We start from the raw sequence: 14,090 nt of genomic DNA, 5'->3' as shown, positions 1-14,090 counted from the left end.
ATTCTACCCTTCGGGGCGGGCGCGCAAAAAGGAGGTGTGACAGACGTGGCCGAAGCTGGCTCGGCTTATTATGACAAAATTCAAACGGTATTCACCTGACCTCCGACTCTTTGTTTTTTTTTCAAATTATAATAAAAATCTGGTGTTGCAAACACGGCCCTTCAGCGCCTCGGGGACGAAGATTTTTAAGGCTGTGTGGGTCCATATCTCAAAATGACCCAAAGGTGGCTGTTTATGCCAGGTCAGCCTTCCGGCGTCCCTTTCGGGAACATTCGGCTATTTATGACAAAACAACATCACCTGACTTATTTATAACTCTTTTTTATCGTTTTTCAAATTAGAAAAGTCAATATTGCAAACACGGCCTTTCAACGTCTCGGGGACGAAGATTTTTAGGCTGTGGGGGTCAACTGGACCAAGTCTTAAAAATGACCCAAAAGTGGCTGTTTATGCAAAGTCAGCCTTCCGGCGTCCCTTTCGGGAACATTCGGCTATGTCTTGATAAAACAGCGTCACCCGACTTCTTTATGAAATTTGACATATATATTTTTGCTATTTTTTTTGTAAAAGGGGAAGTTGGACATCACCCGACTTATTTATGAAAAAATCTTGACATGTTTTTTTTTATTTATTATTATTTGTTTTTGGCTTTTTAGCAAAAGGGGGGTTGGACCCGATGAGGGTTGCCTACGTATCTCACATCCGGTGAGAATCAAACCCGCCTAGTTCGGGCAAACGAGAAGGGAGTAAATAAACTATATATATATATATATATATATATATATATATATATATATATATATATATATATATATATATATATGTATGTATTATTATTATTATTTTTTTGAAAGAACGACTTCTAAGAATTCCTTTTCTTTTGACTCGAACTTTGAGAATTTCAAAAGGAAGATAATAATTTTTTTTCGTTTTTTCATTTGTTTTTCTTATTATGAAGAAAAAAGAAAATGTTTTTTTTGGAATTTTACCTTTAATAAAAGAAATGCTTAAAAAAATATTTTTTTTTTTGAATTTTCTTTTGAATTTTTTTTTGGATTATATATATATTTATTTTGGAACAAATAATAAAATCACGTTCAACGCCCGACTCTTTTTATATTTTTTATTTATTTATTTTGGCATTTTCATAGACAAGCAAAATAAAATAAAATAAAAACATTTTAAAAACCAGACTCTTTTTCATTTTCATTTAATGGCAAAACAAACTATTTTCTTTTCAATATTTTTGAAAAAAACAAGACATAACAATGATGATTTTTTTTTTCTATTTTTCCTTTTCTTTTAATATAACAAACTAATAAGACATTTTTTTTCATTTTCTCAAAATTTCGGCAGAGTTTCGATACTACTCGGACATTGGTTTCTTTTTCTAACAATAAGTAGCCACATCTCTACACTGTTATTTTCTCCTCTTTTCCACTATTTTCTAATTTGTGGATGATGAAAACATACACAATCCTTTTTTTTTTGAATTTCCAATGCTTCTTTCTATATATATACGTATATATTTTATTTTTTATATTTATTATATTTTCAAAAATGTGGCATGGGGGACATAGGGAATTTCAAGACTTCTTGGATTCCGCAAATGTTCCCCATGTGCTTTTCAAAAATGAAGCGTGGGGGACATAGGAGAATTCCAAGGCTACTTGGATTCCACAAATGTTCCCCATGTGCTTTCCCAAAAAGCAAGCGTGAGGGACATAGGGAATTCCAAGGCTTCTTGGATTCCACAAATGTTCCTCATGCTTTGATTAAAATAACACCATGCTGGAAATGACCAAATGACCCATTCGCCCTGGACTAAATACAACATGTAGCACATAGGATGCCGAAAGATGGTCTATTATTTTCAGGTTGCTTGTCCTAGACGGACCCAACCACTATGTTGAGTCCCCTAAGTCAAATGCACATGATGCAAATAAACGTTCCTACTAGGGATCCGGCATGTGGCTTTGTTATACTAGGTTCAAAAACCTGGGTCGGTGTTCTAGACGGTGTACCCGAGCGGACAACTCGAGCTGAGGAAGGAGCTCCTTTCCGGGAACCAAAAGGCCAGCCGGCTTAGAAACTTTCCGAGCCTCTTTTATTCAGGGTATGACACTAACAGAATAGGGAGTCTCAACCAGTAAGCACATCCCCGGAGGTAAGAAGAGAAAGGTTTCGGCACAGTTTATATACAGTTCAAATAATATCAAAGCGGTAAAAGCAGCATTTAGCACATTAGGCTCAAAACATGTAATAATCAGATAATAAATAAAGCCAAATAATAACAATTATTCTAAGCTCGAATTCTTAACCCTGAACCAGTGGTTCTGGGTGTTGTCCCCAGCAGAGTCAACAGAGCTGTCACACCTCCTTTTTCCGCACCCGCGGGGGTGCAAGGGAGTTTTTTCCAATTAAAGGACAATCGAAATGGGATTGGTTTATTTATTTCAGAGTCGCCACTTGGGAGATTTAGGGTGTCCCAAGTCACCAATTTTAATCCCGAATCGAGGAAAAGAATGACTCTATATTAATCCCGATTAGAGACACATTTCGATTTCGTTGAGATTTGGATTTGGGTCACATAAATGTGCACCCGAGTTTAGAGAGATAACATTATTAAAGGCGCGCCTAAAGCAACTAGCGCATTATTATTTTTGGGTAGGGCCGTGAAATTTGCTAAACGGCCCGTCCTGAAATCTAAGTATTTAATACATATATTTTGTGAGGGCTCCGCAATCTGTACATTTTTATTTTGGCGAAGCTAGTCTCGTTTTTTTTGTTTATTTATTTTTTTTATTTTTTTTATTTTTTTAAAAGGATGCCATTTTTACGCCTTTAACAATACTAAACCTTACGACTTCTTTAGAACTAAAATCTCATAACTTGTCAAAAAATTAATAAAATGAGTTTAGTGAACGCGTGTTTCGGAAGTAGTAACAACAAGTACTAATGCTAATTTTTGTCCGAATGAACTAAGCAAAGGACCCCGAACAAATTAACGTCAAACTTGTGTCATAGAACAACTAGTCAAACTTAATTAAATGACATCAAATAAACAAGAATAACATAACACAAAGATGAACTAAAATGCATACGGTGAAACATAAGCAGAAAATTATCATACCAATTTCTATATTGCATCTTTGAACATTTAACGTAAAGTTTCTTTATCTAATACATTGAGGTTTACTAACCCGAACAAACAGAAACGCATAGAGCCATGGACCAAACCTCAACATCGACCTCAACGACCAACCTCGACGTACCGGACCTCGACGAACAAAACGACCTCACAGGAAACTGAAAGCTCGACCCGAAAGTGCTAACAACCTGCCATGTTCTCTACTACTGACTTTTCTCGACGCAGCAGATCGGTGTGACAAGATGAAGCAGAAGAGGTCGAGGGACAGTGATGACGATGGAGTTGGGTCAGCTGGGGCGTTGCTGGGTGGGTAACAATGGTGGTTTGTTGACGGTGGTGATGGAGGAGGCAGAAGGGGTGGTTGTTTGGGCAGTGAGGGAGTGGTGGTTTCGTTCACTGCTGGGGACGCGATGACGCAGCAGCGATGGTTTTGTTTTGGGTGGAGCTGGAGCTCGCGGGCTGGGGGGTTAGGTTGGTTGACGGGCCTGTTTGTTGGTGGTTCCGGCGTCGGGGGGGGGGGGGGGGTGACGTTTGGTGGTGGTCGTGAGGCAGTAGGGTTGAGGGTGGTTTTGGTGGTGGTTTGCGGACAAGATGGTGACGGAGTTGGGAGGAGACGGGGTGGTGTTTAGACGGTGTCGATGGGGCAGTCCGGGGGGTCCGGCTGTTGGTCGTGGTGTTTTTCTTTTTGTAGGGTTCTTCGTTCCTTTCTTTTTAAGGAAGAAGGTGAACAGTCCCCTCAAAAAATTTCCAAAATCCAATCCCCTGCCAAATGTGTTTTTCCCGTGTATTTGATACCCTTGCCAAGAAAAATGAGCCCCACGCGTGGTGGGGTTCAAGGTTTGTGTCCCCCACACGTGGTGGAGTTCCCTGTGTATGGGATTCCGTCCGTGTTCCCCACGCGTGTCCCCCATGTGTGGTGGACTCGAATTATTATGGGCTAGGTCCGAAAATTAGGCCTAAAACTGGGTAGTTTGAACCTGAATATTATTCTTTTGCCCGGATCCGAGAATAAGAACACGACGTTGCTTAACTAGTCCTATGTAAGCAAAATAACTACCAAAATAAGACTAATATTTAAACAAAGCTATATCTTTTTTAACATTTTTTCAAGATAAAAATAGCTACAAAATATTAATAAAACTATTTTTGTAATTTTCGTTTTTATATAAAAGTAATATATTTTTATATTTTTTTCAAAAATTAAAATGACTACAAAACATTAATAGAATTATATTTTTTGTAATTTTCGAATTTATATAAAGTACCAAAATAAAGTATGATTTTTTTTTTGTATTTTTTCAAATTTATGAGAAATACATAAACTAAAATTTATATATATATTTTTGTAATTTTTTTATTTTGCGACGAAATAAAGTAAAATTAATTAGACTGGCTATATTAGCCCCAATTTCACATATTCACGCTAAAAATGTGAAAATTCTCGGGGAGGGTCAAAAATCAGGTGTCTACAAGTTGTATCCTATATGCTATGTGTTGATTGTTAAGTACGACGTATAGGTATGATGACGGGTATCTATACGTTGGTGGCAAGCATGCCCATGAGTCTTACACTATGATTAATGTGACTCCATTTCGTATTGTTCATACTTTATATGATGATTTCTATTGTTGAACAAGGCTTGTAGAAGTAATATTGGTAATTGAACATTGAAGAGCATTGGCTCAAGTTGTAAAATGATTGTGGAAATATTATTGTCAATTGCATATTGTAGAGCATTGGCTCAAGTTGTGAATTGAGTTGTGAAGTAAATGTGAAAAAGAGAATAGGTTTATGATATCATCTCCCTTGCCGGGATGTTGTTACTTTTGATATTGTTTCCCTCGCCGGGATATGGTTGTCATATTATTGTTCCCTTGCCGGGATTTTATTGTAATTTTATTGATTCCCTTGCCCTTATTGCTTTGTGATTGTTGTTTGGGTAAGGAAGAGTGTTAAAACACGAAGGTTGATGTCGTACATGATATTTGTGAGAGAGTGTTAATGCACTAAGGGTGATGTCGTGCCGATATTGTGAGGTTAAACCACGAAGGGTGATGCCGTACCGCACGATGTACAATTCCGTGCCATGATATGAGTTATAATGCACGAACGATCCTTCCATGCCATGATTATGTGAGGTAAAAGCACGAAGGGTGATGTCGTGCACTTGTCTTTGATTTTTCTGATTTTTACTGATAATTAAGTTATGGTGTTCTTTACAGTTAACTGTTGGTTTTCTGTTGATACTTGATGTTCCCTGCAGCATGTTTCCCCATCCTATCCTTAACTGTACATTTCTGCCTTTATTTTCCGATATGTATATGATTTAACTGCACAGGTTTATTTGGTTGTCTGGTCCTCGCCTCGTTACTACTTCGCCGAAGTTAGGCTAGGCACATACCAGCACATGATGTCGGTTGTGCTGATACTACACTTTGCACTGTGTGCAGATCCCGGTGCTGCAGCTTTTGGACCGCAGTGAGGTGGCTGCCTTCAGTCCATTCAGGCAACCCGAGGTAGTCCTGTAGGCGTCCGTAGGCCTTGGCGTCTCCTTCTATCATTCCTTCTATTTTTACTTATTCAGAGACAAATTCGTGTATTTCTATTCGAACTTTATTTGTAGTAATCATAAATGGTCCGTGACATTGTGACACCAAATTCTGGGTAGAGTTGTACTTAGACTTCCGCAGTTTGTATTAATCTAAATTATCAAATTTCGTCTTTTGTACTATTTTGTTATTATTATTTCTGCTGCTTTTGTTACGTTGTTTTGGAATTGCTAAGGGTTTAAAAAAGAAAATGGTTAAATAGTTTGACTAATTGGCTTGCCTAGCTTTCACTAGTAGGTACCATCACGACTCCTCAGGATGAGAAATTCGGGTCGTGACAGTTGCCCTTAGGAGTAAAGAGCCTAAAAGTATTTTTATATTTTCAATGAACAAATTAAGGTTAATATGGTCTATTTCATTGTCAATTAGTGCTAAAAGGTGAATTTCTTAATATGTGTGAAAACATCCAAAAAATTACTTAAACTGGACCGAAGGGAGTAAAAATTTAGACTTAAAAAGGAAATATAATTAATGAAAGTAATTGAATGGAGTTAATATATATATATATATATATATATTTACATTATTCATGTAATTATTCATATACATGTATAATATTCACGCAGCAACACTAAGAAAAGCAAAAACAAAAAAAAAGGAATTTTTATCTCCTATAGCAAAGTTTAACACCTTATTTATTTTAAATAAATACCATTTAAAAAAATTATATTCTATAGATATCTTTTAATGTTTATAGCAATCAAAAACCCTAGATCAAGAAGAATAAGGATATGGTCAAATTCAAGGTTCGCTACTCCAAGTACCTCTACACACTCTGTGTGTCCGACTTTGAGAAGGCCGACAAGTTGAAGCAGTCACTTCCTCCAGGTTTGAGCGTGCAAGATCTTTGAAGATGGAAGGACTATTTGGCTACAAGATGAAAATTAGGGTTTGTTCTTGAGCAAAGACGATGGAGTTTGGGGCTGAGCAACTTGATTTTCTGTTAATATATTTCAATGTATTTTCAACGTATCATGCTGTATTTTCATGTGTTTCATTGTATTCATTGTCTTTTTTTTCATTGTAATTCAATGTATCTCGTTGTATTCAGTGTATTTCATTGTCTTCACTGTCTTTTTTTTCATTGTATTTCGATGTATCCCGTTGTATTCTATGTATTCATATATTTTTTAATTAATAGAATTTATGTATTCAGATGTATTATATAATTTCTCTGAAGATTGCTATGTTTTTGGGATTTTTTCCAGTTGAGAATCTTTTTTATAACCGGAAATACAAATTTTGTGTGTTATAATTGAGTTTGTTGAGTTATATTAGGAGTCTATTATGTTAATTGATACACTTTCTGTTTAAAAACAGTGTAATCCCCTTTTTCACGCCATGAATACAGTCGAATACAGTAATCTGTCCAGCTGTAATCCCATGTTTCACGTCATGAATACAGTCGAATAAATTCGAATACAACAACTGATTAGCTGGACTTCCCTGATTCACGCATATTTTTGCTACTGTATTAATGAATACAACAGCTTAAATACATCAAATACATCATATAACCACATAAAAGATATCTATAATCCAAAATATAGCAAATGGTATCTATAGATCGCTAATTACTACTAAAAGATAAAGCTTTACGAAAATTTCTCAAAAATATCATTTTCCAACCAACCTACTACATATTGTCTTTCACCACGTAGCACATCATGATTTTTAAATTTTATGTGATTTAAAATTATAATTTTATTTTTTAAAGTTGTGTCTCGTGAATATTTTTGCCACCTATTTGTGTTTATGGCTCCAGATTAACATTTTTAGTGATTTATCGGTAAGATTGTATTATTGTATCGTTTTAAAAATTATTTTTATAATTTTTGTAAAATTGGACGATCATATGTGAAATAAAAATAAAAATACCCGAAAACTCCCGGGTGCTATTGTACATCATGTCCCTTTATAATTTTAAATTTAAGAAAATACTATTTTTAGATTTTATGTGTAAAAGTAAATCTCTCGTATGAAAAAAAAAAAAAGAACTTAGAATCATAAAACTAAAACTAAATTTGTAAAGTGCTAAAAAAACCAATTGACCTTAGAGCCGACCAACATTCAAAAGAAACAAAATTATATCCTTTCGTATAATCGCTCTCAGAAAATAATGTTAATGTGGACAAACCATCCCTTATAATAGCACTCATTAAACTCTATGATTAGAGAAGTATTTCCCTTTTCTTTTATTACACACAAAAGCAAATTGTATTCATGCGTTAATACCCATGACTTTGTTAGGAGAGAGCAAATTGATTGCACCAATATCACAAGTTTTAGTTTATAAGTTGCAAATCCAAAAATTTAGGGAGATGAATTATGCAATTCTAAAAATCATACTATAAACAATTAAGTGTCTTTAATCCTGCATGTTATCTTTTCTAATGAAAATTTTATGCTCATATTCAAGAAGCAAAATTTTCAGCATTTCAATTTCTGGTCAAAGGTTTATTTGTGTCAACTTATGTCTTTGCAACTTCATCGCACGTTTCAAACCTTTGCAAGTTCGATTACACGCGGCCATAAATGTTCCTTAATTGATAAAAATAAAAAATTGAGTGAGTTGTCAAAACTGGGTCAAACTGATGCAGCTCGAAAGATGTTTGATAAAATGCCTGAAAAAGACGAGTTTACATGGAATACAATGATTGCGGCGTATGCCAATGTAGGGAGGCTTGTTGAAGCAAGACAAGTGTTCGAGGAGGTCCCAATCAAGAGTTCAATTACTTGGTCTTCTCTTATTTGTGGATACTGTAAGCATGGTTTTGAAATTGAAGGATTTGATTTGTTTTGGCAAATGCAAAGGGAGGGGCATATACCCAGTCAGTTCACATTGGGAAGTATTCTGAGAATGTGCGCAATAAAAGGTTTGCTTTCAAGAGGTGAACAGATACATGGCTATGCTATTAAGACTTGTTTTGATGTGAATGTTTTTGTTATGACTGGCCTTATTGATATGTATGCAAAGTCTAAGCGCATACTGGAAGCTGAGTGTATTTTTCAAATTATGTCTCATGGGAAAAATCATGTTACTTGGACTGCTATGATTAATGGGTATTCTCAAAATGGTGATGCCTTAAGAGCAATTCAGTGTTTTAGCAACATGCATTCAGAAGGGATTGAGGCGAATCAGTATACATTTCCCGGTGTTTTAACTTCCTGTGCTGCACTCTATGATAATAGATTTGGGGTACAGGTACATAGTTGCATTGTCAAGGGTGGTTTTGAGGCCAATGTGTTTGTTCAAAGCTCGTTAATCGACATGTATTCTAAATGTGGGGATTTGCTCAGTGCTAAGAAGGCATTGGAATTGATGGAGGTAGATCATGCAGTTTCTTGGAATTCGATGATACTTGGGTGTGTGAGGCATGGAGTTCCAGAGGAAGCACTGTCTTTGTTCAAAAGGATGCATGCTAGTGATATGGAAGTGGATGAATTTACTTACCCTTCAGTTCTGAATTCTCTTGCTTGTATACAGGATGCCAAAAATGGGAAATGTCTTCATTGCATGGTTGTTAAAACTGGATATGAAAGCTACAAGCTTGTAAGCAATGCACTTATTGATATGTATGCTAAACAGGGAGAACTAGCTTGTGCAGTGAGTGTCTTCAACAGCATGGTGGAAAAGGATGTAATCTCATGGACATCACTCGTCACTGGCTGTGCTCACAATGGCTCTTATGAAGAAGCTCTTAAATTCTTTTGTGAGATGAGAATGGCTAAAATTGAACCAGACCAAATTATCATTGCTAGTGTTCTAAGTTCTTGCTCAGAATTGACACTACTTGAACTTGGGCAACAAGTTCATGCAGATTTTCTTAAATCTGGCCTTGAGGCATCATTATCAGTTGATAATTCTCTTATGACAATGTATGCCAATTGTGGGTACCTTGAAGACGCCAAAAAAGTATTCAACTCAATGCAAATGCGTAGTGTGATCAGTTGGACTGCTCTTATAGTGGCTTATGCCCAGAATGGCAAAGGAAAGGAGTCTCTGAGGTTGTATGACGAGATGATTGCAAGTGGAATAGAACCCGACTTTATTACATTTATAGGCTTATTATTTGCCTGCAGCCATACAGGTCTTGTTGAGCATGGAAAGAAGTACTTCGATTCAATGAAGAAAGATTATGGGATAAGACCAAGCGCTGACCACTATGCATGTATGATCGATCTTTTGGGTCGTGCTGGGAAAATACAGGAGGCTGAGAAATTAGTCAATGAAATGGATATTGCACCTGATGCTACTGTGTGGAAAGCGTTGCTTGCTGCATGTAGAGTACATGGGAGCACAGATCTAGCAGAGAAAGCATCAATTGCCCTCTTCCAGTTAGAACCACAAGATGCTGCCCCTTATGTTATGTTGTCAAATATCTATTCAGCTGCAGGAAAATGGAAAGATGCAGCAAAACTTAGAAGAAAAATGAAGTTGAAGGGTGTTAATAAAGAGCCTGGTTATAGTTGGATTGAGATGAATGGAGTTGTCCACACATTTATATCTGAGGGAAGAAGCCATCCAAAGAGTGATGAAATTTACTCAAAACTTGATGATGTTATTACATTGATTAAGGAAGCTGGATATGTGCCAGACTTGAATTTTTCTCTCCATGATATCAATGAAGAAGGAAGGGAACGAAGTCTTTTTTATCACAGTGAGAAGTTGGCTATTGCTTTTGGGCTTCTTTGTGTGCCAAATGGAGTACCAATTCGGATTTACAAGAACCTTCGTGTATGTGGTGACTGTCATAATGCGATGAAGTTCATGTCAAGAGTTTTTGATCGACAAATTATTTTGCGAGATTCAAATTGTTTTCATCATTTTAAGGAAGGAATATGTTCTTGTGGGGATTATTGGTAGAAAATGTTCTTTTGACTTTCCTTGGCTCTTGTTTCCTTTGGGCTTGGCAATATCAGATCATCCAAAAAATGGCAATCTGATGCACTAAGCTCCCGTATGCGCAGGGTCCGGGGAAGGACCGGACCACAAGGGCCTATTGTACGCAGTCTTACCCTGCGTTTCTGCAAGAGGCTGTTTTCACGGCTTGAACTCGTGACCTGCTGGTCACATGGCAGCAACTTTACCAATTACGCCAAGGCTCCCCTTCAAGATCAGATCATCCAATTTTCATTAATTGGAGGTGCAGTTCATCACAAGGTTTACTGTTCACATCTGTATATCTATAAATTGCTAGAATGAAGATCATTAATTGGAAAATAGAAACTAAAAATTAAGTTTATGCAGATCAATATAAATGATAGGAATTATTGGAGCTGATTTCTCTCTGAGACTTAAACAAGAGTCGATTCTCTAGTCCCTATTCTCGCAACACTCTCCTACATCAGGCACCAATTGCCACTCCCCTGCATCAGGGAAGATAACTAGTCCTCATTCTGAGAAATATTTTTAACTCCATGAAGCAGGGTCTGATAGTCCTCAAGAAGGCTTCGTTCAACATGACCACGTGATGAGCTTCCCTACACAGGTATGAAACCATCTTACTAATAATTTTGCTTGGAGTTATTGTTTTCTCCTAATTTCTGATATCTACTCTGCAGGTAAAGTAGGGAGCTGCTTCATTTTCAGTCTATAACTTACCCAACCAGATTAAGGACCTAAACCGTGCACTTGTTCAAACTAGATAAGGGACCTAACCTGTGCACTTGTGGGGCGTCAGGAACTTTAGATTGTGTTAAACTATTCGAGAACTCTGGGGCTGTCAGGGAACTTTGGGTTGTGTTAAACTGTTCTAGAACTCTGGAATGGTCTTGTTGATTGAAAAAATTATGGGGTGCTGTGTGTTTGCTTACAACCTTTTTTTTTATCGGTAAGAAGATATATCTAGTGTTTGGTTACAGCATTTGGTTTTGCACTATTCTGACAGTGGGTATTGGAACTGTTGGCTTGCCGGTGTTTCGGTGAGGTAAATGGTAAACTATTCACCCTCGCATAATACATGATAGACATGGGTAGGTCATCTCCATTTTTTTGTGGAACTATTCTAAATAAACCTCTAGCTTCTGAAGAAAATTTCTCTGGTTTCACCTGTGCCATAGGGGATAGGGATAGCTATAATAACCTGTGGCATAGGAGTAAATTTTGTATATGCTACCAAAATTTGATTGTTGAAGCTCCATTATGTCCTTGAAGTGCCATGTCCACCTAGTTGTTTGAACTCCGTTGCAATGGAGCTGATTTCCGCTTTAGATGAAGTCTAGTATGTACCTGAAACCTAGACTATGATTGAAAAGGAGTTGACTTGGTGTTTCCAGTTAAGATTAGAACTCTGAGCATGTTATAGGTGCATGCTAGTGCTTGAGAATATCTTAGTGTTTCCCTGAGAGTAAGATTGGACATTTGTTAAATGCATAGCCCTGTCATTGTCTTGGGGAGTTTACTGCTGTTTGTATAGAATGAAAGTTCTTTCTTTTTAAAAAAAAGATGCATGCTAGGCATATAATATAATTTTCTAAAGGTAAAGGTGCTTTTACTTTGGGTAAAGCTAATGGATTTTCTTTGATCCCGTTGCCTTCCCTGATAGCATGAACTGGCTAGTTGAAACTTTGGTATAACTGGAAAAAACTTAGGTTTTGTTCCTCATAAATGAAAATGACGGTTAAGAAGGTCACTTTTTGGGGGCTAATCCTTTCAAAATCTTCAATTTGCACGTCATAGAAATTTTGTTCAGTGTTTTTCTTACTTTTTTCACCTTCCTGTTTGATACTCGGTGTACATAAGCAGAAACTGAGCTTGAACTTTCTTTAGGTAGCTGTAACTACTATTTTATCTGTTACTTGGTACCTGATTTTCCTCATCTTCATCCTTTTTATATATGCTAAATGCTGTCAGTCTAATGATGCTGGTGCTTTCAGTTGTGTTGCCATGTGAGAAAATGCTTCTGCATCTGACAGTGCAGGCTCTTCTAATTTACTGATTCTCCCTAATGGAGAGTCCTGTAGTGAAGCAACCAGGGGCGGACATACTCACAAGGAAGCGGCGAAATTTTTACTAAATTGTATTAATACTATGAGAAAACCAATAAATAGAAAAAATATGACACCACTTGACATAGATTGTCTCCTAGTGTGTTGGTTATGTGCCTGATTTTGCTCTAAGTGTTTAGAGGTTCAAACCTCAACTAGCATGTATTTTTTGACTAATATTTGAGAGAGCCTTTGTGGTTAAAAATTATGTTTACGCAGAATTAACTCAGGAACTTTTCTAAGTTAAGATTCAACGAAACCAATGGACTAAGGCTATTTCTTGTCTAGAAATATGATAATTATATTTATTTATTTCCGTTCTTCTATAAATTACGATACCGCTAACAAAAATTCTTGCGTACGCCCTTGAAAGCAACCGTATAACTATACAGGTTATTGCTTGCTGTTTGCTGTTAATGAAGGGAGAATTGATGAAAATGACATTAATTGACAACAGTATTGATGGAAGAAATATCAGCAGGCAGTGGTAAGTGGATGAAATCTTTGTAAGATTTCAAAGTTCCTTGCTTGGATTATGTCAGTGTCTCTTCATAAAATCAAACTTTTTGACAATGGATGGATATCAGAAAAAAAATTGAGATTTTCCTAGGATACTAGATGATTCATTAAATTTCTTAAGATTGAGATAGCTGCCTTTTGTAATCATAAGGGAGAAAAAAGCTATGCAGCTAGATTTCTGTTTACTCTCAGAAAGAAGCATGTGATGTAGTCTTGAGGGATTATACCCTTATTGTGTATATTAAGCCTGATTAGGAGATCATTTCATAAATTCTACTGTGAATGTCACTGATACTGTGATACATGTTATTCTGCAAACACACACCTTATTTGTAAATCTAAATTGTCTATGGATTGATTTTCCTTTGAAGTCCCAAAGAAAAAGAATAAATGGGTCATATTAAGATTATGATCTAAAAGATGAGTTTTATTTTTTTAGCGAAAAAAAAAAAACTAAGAGTCTTCTTGATTGATATCATTTGATCAAACAAAAAAAGGTATTGTATCTTATAGCCTGTTTGGCCAAGCTTCTCAAGACAAAAAAAATGCTTTTTTTTTTCAAAAGCATTTTTTTTTCCTAATTTGAGGTGTTTGGCCAAGCTTATTTGGGAAAAAAGTGCTTTTGGGAAGAAGCAGAAGCAGAAAAAAATAGCTTCTTTCCAAAAGCAGAAGCAGAAACAGTTTTGACTTTTCTTCTTACCTAAAATACCCTTAACAAAATATAGTATATACCAAAATAACCCTTAAACCTAATACTTAGGATATTAATTTATAAATATTTTTTCTTATTTTTAGGAAACTTTCTAATATATAGTGACTT

General features: G+C 36.2%; 1 protein-coding gene across 5 annotated transcripts; it reads left to right on the top strand.

Annotated features, from left to right (window-relative positions):
* The first annotated feature begins 7,882 nt into the window (after positions 1–7,882).
* LOC104238291 (putative pentatricopeptide repeat-containing protein At3g15130) lies at positions 7,883–13,515 on the top strand. 5 transcript variants are annotated; one of them, XM_009792615.2, is made up of 3 exons: positions 7,883–11,253; positions 11,327–11,595; positions 12,680–13,515. In XM_009792615.2, the coding sequence occupies exon 1, from the start codon at positions 8,166–8,168 to the stop codon at positions 10,626–10,628; it is 2,463 nt and encodes an 820-aa protein (XP_009790917.1). In that variant the 5' UTR covers positions 7,883–8,165; the 3' UTR covers positions 10,629–11,253; positions 11,327–11,595; positions 12,680–13,515. The 5 variants fall into 5 exon arrangements, with proteins under 5 accessions (XP_009790917.1, XP_009790919.1, XP_070026822.1 ...); XM_009792617.2 differs by lacking the exon at positions 12,680–13,515 and having other exon boundaries at positions 7,883–10,908; positions 11,013–11,253; positions 11,327–11,929; XM_070170721.1 differs by lacking the exon at positions 12,680–13,515 and having other exon boundaries at positions 7,883–10,925; positions 11,192–11,253; positions 11,327–11,929.
* Positions 13,516–14,090: the final 575 nt, after the last annotated feature.

Source organism: Nicotiana sylvestris, chromosome 1, assembly GCF_000393655.2.
Source record: "Nicotiana sylvestris chromosome 1, ASM39365v2, whole genome shotgun sequence".
Taxonomy (NCBI): domain Eukaryota; kingdom Viridiplantae; phylum Streptophyta; class Magnoliopsida; order Solanales; family Solanaceae; genus Nicotiana; species Nicotiana sylvestris.
The sequence above is the reverse complement of the archived record's forward strand: the minus strand, read 5'-3'. Positions and strand labels throughout refer to the sequence as shown.

What these genes read in the sequence shown, in the direction of transcription:
- LOC104238291 (XM_009792615.2), top strand. Translation starts at nt 8,166, where the DNA reads ATGCTCATATTCAAGAAGCAAAATTTTCAGCATTTCAATTTCTGGTCA.